This window comes from Suricata suricatta, chromosome 12, assembly GCF_006229205.1.
Source record: "Suricata suricatta isolate VVHF042 chromosome 12, meerkat_22Aug2017_6uvM2_HiC, whole genome shotgun sequence".
In the NCBI taxonomy this organism is placed as follows: domain Eukaryota; kingdom Metazoa; phylum Chordata; class Mammalia; order Carnivora; family Herpestidae; genus Suricata; species Suricata suricatta.
The window spans coordinates 6,666,123-6,672,736 of NC_043711.1; the positions used below are offsets into that span (position 1 = coordinate 6,666,123).

At 41.5% G+C, this 6,614-nt stretch overlaps 1 protein-coding gene across 1 annotated transcript in view; it reads right to left on the reverse strand.

Moving 5' to 3' along the window:
- Nucleotides 1-823, reverse strand: part of LOC115273498 (olfactory receptor 7E24-like) — a 5,744-nt gene extending 4,921 nt beyond the window's left edge. Inside the window, exon 1 of the mRNA XM_029916563.1 lies at nt 1-823. Coding sequence (XP_029772423.1) covers nt 1-763 — 763 coding nt within the window. The 5' untranslated portion in view covers nt 764-823.
- Nucleotides 824-6,614: the final 5,791 nt, after the last annotated feature.

Here is a 6,614-nt window from a genome sequence, read left to right on the forward strand (position 1 = left end):
CTGTTCCATAAAACAAGCAAACAACTGACAGATGAGAGCCACAGGTAGAGAAGGCTTTGTACTTCCCACCTGTTGATGGGACTCTCAGAATGGAGGAAACAATTCGAGTATAAGAGCAAAGGATCCCCAATAGTGGAATGCTACCAAAAATGGCCCCCATGAAATATAGTAGTATGGTGTTGATGGAGGTATCAGAACAGGCAAGGTGGAGAAGTTGAGGTGCATCACAAAAGAAATGATGAATTTCCACATTTGTGCAGAAGGTAAGTTGTGACACCATCAAAAAGTGAATCTGAGAGTCCAAAAGGCTGCTGAAAAACGACACCAGGACCAAAACGCCACAGAGGCATGGGTTCATGATGACTGGGTAGTGCAGGGGGTGACAAATGGCCACAAACCGGTCATATGCCATCACAGCCAGGAGTAGACTGTCCAAACATCCAAATAGGAAAAAAAAGGACACCTGAGCTAGGCAGCCATCATAGGTGATAGATTTACTGTGTGTCTGAATGTTCACCAGCATCTTGGGGATTGTAGTGGTGCTAAAACCAATGTCAGCCAGGGACAGGTTGGAGAGGAAGAAGTACATGGGGGTGTGGAGGTGGGGGTCAGAGCTGACGGCCAGAATGAGGAGCAGATTCCCGAGCACGGTGACCAGGTACATGGACAGGAACAGCCCAAAGAGAAGGGGCTGTAGTCCCGGGTCATCTGAGAGTCCCATTAGGAAGAATTCTGACACACCAGTAAGATTCTGTGGTTCCATGACGATGGGACACCTCTCAAAAAAAAAAAAAAGAGTATTGAATAAACAAAACAAGTGTAGAGCTACCCATTAAGTGTGCCTATTTTGATTCAAGCAATTCACAAATAAAGGATTTGCACTTGAGAATCCTACCTCCTGTTACTGCAACATTTCCCAATTGTACACTCATCTTAGACTCTTTATTGGTGCCTGGGCAATTCACCTATTTATACATACACCCACCATGAAGACACTGAATCAAAGAATGTTAGACAAGCAAAAAAGTATATAAACACAGAAATATTTATAGGCTCCTGGGTGTCTCAGGTGGCTAAATATCTGACTGTTGATTTCAGCTTAAGTCATGATCTCACAGTTGGTGTGTCTGAGCCCTGCATCAGGCTCTGCACTGACAGCATGGAGATTGCATGGGATTCTCTCTTTCTCTCTGCCCCTCACCTGCTTGCACTTTCTCTCTCTCTCTCTCTCAAAATAAACAAATAAACTTTTTTAAAAAATAGAAATGTTTAGTTATACTCGCTTCAGAACTCACATTTGTTGGGGCACCTGGGTGCCTCAGTCAGTTAAGTGTCCATCTTCAGCTCAGGTCATGATCTCACGGTTTGTGGGTTCAAGCCCCTCAAAAGGCTCTGTGTTGACAGCTCAGAGCCTGAAGCCTGCTTTAGGTTCTGTATCTCCCTCTCTGCCCCTCCCCTGTTCATGCTCTCTCTCTTAAAAATAAATAAACATTAACAAAATAAACAAAAACCAAAAAAGAACTCATATTTGTTACCAGGAAAAGTTGAGTTTTCTTCCTATCCCTGCCTGATCTCATTCCCCTCTGCACTTCAACTGCCCAAAAGCAAACAATGTCAAGAATGTGGCAGGCATACTTTCTTTCAATGTTTCCATATATTTGTATTGATGTTTTCATACACAGTTTTCTTAAAAACTTACTTTATACTATAATAATATCCACATTGTTTTCTTAGTTCTCATTTACCACAATAATGTGTTTGAAGTGTCTCTGTGGAGTTCACATATCTGTTTCAAGCACTTCAAATGATGCATAGTATTACCTAATGGATGAGCATTATTTTATTTTTCCATTTCTTATTACGATATTCCTAATAAAATTCTTGTGCCCACTTCCATATTATACAAGGGACAATTTCTATAATATTCAGGCATAAAAGATGATAGAATTTAAAAAATCAATACATGTACAGTTTGACTACTAATTATCTCCATTTATTTTCCTAATAGAAAAGGTAAACAAAAGCACCTTCACGATTTTATTGTCGAGGCATAGAATTGGAAACAACCCTGAAGTCTGTGTTGCAATGGTCTTTCATGATTGGTCCGCATGCAAATTCCTATTTTGTATAAGGAATAATCTTTCCATATCACAGATTTCCAAATAAGCTGCAAAATGCATTACTCTTCATAGAAAATCCTATGGTCTATAATATTCATGCAGTAAAGGGCCCCGTAAACCATTTGGCCCATTTCCCTAATTTGCGGATGAGCTCACAAAATCTCAACAGAAGGAATTGGTGGCCCTGTTTCTGTTTGCTCATCTGGGACAAAGGCAGGTCAGTACACAAAGTCTTGGGATGGGAATCAGGGCTCTGAGTCTCACATCTGTCATGTACTTTGCAATGTCTCAGTCTCTCGGTGCTGGTGTCCCACTAGGTATCTCCTAGAAATGGGAAGAACAACATCCATTTCAAGACATGTGTGGCACCAAACAGAGGTTTGCCATGGAAGAAACAGAAGCACCTAGAGAGAGCACTGAAACTATGTTTTCTATGCTCTATTTCTGAGAACCAAGGAAGGGCCTATTCAATATTGACAAGAGATCACTGTTGTCCTTGTCATCTACTTCATGCCAAGCAAAGTATAGGCTCTGGGAAATCAGAAACGAATGTGATTCAATTGCTTCCCTCCAAACAGTAAGGACCTACCTGCATAAGGACAAGAAAAAACACAAAGTTCTCTCAGGATCTAGGAAAAACCAAAACTTTCAATCACAGGATATTTTAGTTATATAGACGGTGCTTAGCTTTGATAATGACACTAACAATAGCAACAATATTAATCATACCTAAATTTTACCTTGCCCTTACTGTATGCGCCCACCACATATTTAGTGACAAATGCAGCGCGCATCTTTTTTTTTATAATAGTTTATTGTCAAATTGGTTTCCATATAAGACCCAGTGCTTCTCCCCACAAGTGCCTCCCCACCATGACCATCACCCCCTTCCTCCCTCCCCCTCCCCATTCAGTCCTCAGTTCATTTTCAGTACTCAGTAGTCTCTCATAATTTGTGTCCCTCTCTCTCCCCAACTCTCTCCCCCTTCCCCTCCCTATGGTCCTCTGTTAGGTTTCTCCTGTTAGACCTATGAGTGCAAACATATGGTATCTCGTCTTAATTCTTACTCAGTGCAGTTGTAGAAACTGGATTTAAAACATTAAGAACTTGCCCAGTGGCATACAGATAAAAAAGTAGAGCAGAGAAGATTCAACCTTCAATGGTGGGTCTCTGAGTCCGTTTGCTCTGTTTCCCTGCCCTTCAGCAGGAAAAAAAATTGCCCTTCTCCTATCCTTAACTCTCAAGTGATGACAATGCATGTTGCAGGCTTTCACGGTTGGCAAAGCAGATAGAAGGTAGCAAGCTACATAGAAAACTGAGCTCCATGCCTGGCACATGGAGTCCCAAGGTAAAAGTTTGTAACATTCTGGTTACTGTCATCGTTTCCACCATCAACATTATCATCACCTTCGTGACCATTTGCAGGACTTACTGGGCAGTTAAGAAGCACCAATTTCCTGCTTTGATGGGGAATATCCTCTGAGAGAACTAACATGGGACAGAAATAGAAACCTAAATAAGAGTTCTAGGACCCCCACCCACACCAGTAACATTAGGTCTCTATAGGGCTGTGAGCTGAATCTTTCAATTTTGATCCCTTCCTGTCTGGGTATGCCAACTGTCTTGGTTGTCCTGATGAGGAGGAAGCAGTGCTCTTCCAGTCCTTTCTGCATTCAGTCACTCCCACTGCACTTACTACCCCTGGGCTGTACTGTCTCTCTGCTGGAGCAGGACTGAGGAATGCAGAGCCTGCTGCCATTCCCCTACCTGGAGCTGGATGACCACCGAGGCTTTGTTTCCAGGACTGGCAGGAAGGCAGGTGCAAGTTTGGGTCTCCTGGAGCGGACAACTCTGGGAGGAGGAGACGCTTGTATGGAGCCCACTTAACGGGAACTGGCCGCAAAAGGCCCGGAAAGCACAGGCTGTTTACACTGGTTGGTCTTGAGGGCTCAAAGCACATGGCACATAATTAGCCAAATTGGTCCATGTTCTCCCAATCTCTAAGGACTTGTGATTATTAACAGAAGAGGAAACGGGAAAAAGTCAATGTACTGAGGATGCAGGGGCTTCTTCTAAGGAAGAAGCTGACCTCTACTCCTCACTTCTGACTTCTAAGTTACATATCTTGTTATAAAATTCAGACACATTTTTTCCAACCAGAAAAAGCAACAAATGACTTTTTTTTTAATCTATAAAGCCATTGACTTAATCATGTAATTTAGAGAGAATTAGGTCTTTTATACCAAGAATCTGATATTATTTTTATTTTCTCAGTTAAAATTCATGTCTTTAAGGACAACTTTTTAGTTTTCTTTCTATAGACCTGGTTTGGGGTTTGGAATTTTATACATTGGAGATGTCTGGTTTTGCTGCTTTGAATGACTGTCCAGGGTCTAAATTTATTGTCCAGCAATATAGTTGTTATATTAGACAACTACTTATTTTTACATTTTTAGCTAGTGACTTGACTGGTTGCTTAAATATTTCAGAAGCTCTCATAGACATCTATATTCAAAATGTGGGTCAGGGATATAGTCCTCTCAAGGCTCTACTGGAAGATGAGCTCAGACATTGTTTGCTCACTAATGGATACAGAGAAAATCTCAATATTTAGCAAATTAATTTGGATATCAAAGAAAGTATGCTGATTATGTTTGTGTGTGCATAAATGGCAGAGGAAAATTTTAGAGAGTCCCAAGGACCAAATGACAAGAATGTAGAGAATTGGAGAAGTATGCATGTTGAGATGTTTTAGAATGCTCGAACAAGAGGAAAATTTAGTATTACACTGTAGTCACTTTGTAGCAGGAAGAGCCGATCCAACATGAAGTTCACTGTCAGTGAAGTCAGTAGGCCATTGGCTTAGTGTAAAGGCAGAGCAAATGAAACAAGTTATTGGAAAGCTTTTCAGAAAGCCCCAAAACTTCTACCTCAGAAACTATGTGTAGCATCTGTCTAGGAAATATTGATATGAACATGGGTTCCTGGGTGTGTAGCAGAAGACGGAAGGACCCAAAGACAGACTGATCATGACAGAAGTGGTTTCTAGTGAAAATGGAGGTTCTGCCCTTTGCTGAGGACGTGGTCCTTTGCTGTCCTTGAGTAATGACAGTGAAGACAGAGTTACATTTATCCACAAAGACTTCGGTGACAGTCAAAACCACTCAGCCAGTAGAAATATCACCACTACTTGAAAAGTCCATTGTATACCTTGACCAAGACATATCATGACAGTCACTTTTTATCCCCCCTCACCTTGCAATCTTCCCATTGCATCTCACGATGTAGCTTTATTCCCCATATTATGATTTACCAGAGTTCAATCAAGAAAAAAGAAACTGCACTAGTTACTGTTTTTAAGGTAATTTCATATAGATGACTAATACTTATTGAAAGGTGAAAGGCACAGAAGTAAAAACATGGTAACAGAGCCATACCTGCAGGATATGGTGATAACACCATGGGCTAAGAGCTATGGGGAAAAGATTGGGATGAATAAATGTGCTCTTGTCATTGTTGGAAGGACTTAAAGTGAAGACAGATGGAACAGTAGAGCTGCACTTGAAAGGTTGCTAGCCCCTATCACAGCATCACAACTTAAAGTATAGAAGGGTAAGTCTGGAGCAGAGAACACTAGAGTAATAATATTCATTACAGTTAACCAGCTGGAGAGTATGGAGGGGGAATATATGTAAAAAAAAATTACCAGAAATATGCAGGGAAAAATCACATTGGTTATTGCTGTGGAAAACTCCTATCTCTTCCTTTACAAGTTCTGATCACTTGGAGATGTTCAGGATCTGACCATGAACAGTGAAGGACCCAACATATGCAAGTCATCTTTGAATGAAAGGTCTGACAAAATTCAGTAGGCCTCCACCTTAGCTGCACATTAGCCCCATATAGAGAGCTGTTAAAAAAAACTGTTTAGGGGCACCAGGGTGGCTCAATTGGTTAAGCGTCTGGCTTTGGTTCAGGTCAACACCTCATGATTCGTGGGTTCGAGCCCCGCATTGGGCCTGTGCTGACAGCTCAGAGCCTGGAGCCTGCTTCAGATTCTGTGACTCCCTCTCTCTGCTCCTCCCCTGCTTGTACTGTCTCTCTCTGTCTCTCAAAAATAAATAAAAGACATAAAAAAATTTAGAAAAACAAAATTAAAAAAAACCTGTTTATGTTCTTCTCACACTCCAATCCAATTGAATCTTATCTGCAATGTTGGGATTCAGGCATGAGGATAATTTTTAAGATTTAAAAAAAAATTTTTAATAGTTTATTGTCAAATTGGTTTCCATATAACACCCAGTGCTTCTCCCCACAAGTGCCCCCCACCATGACCATCCCCCACTTCCTCCCTCCCCCTCCACCTTCAGTTCATGGTTCGTTTTCAGTATTCAGTAGTCTCCCTTGATCTGTGTCCCTCACTCTCCCTCGCTCTCTTTCCCCCTTCCTCTCCCCATGGTCCCCTGCCACGTCTCTCCTGTTAGACCTATGAGT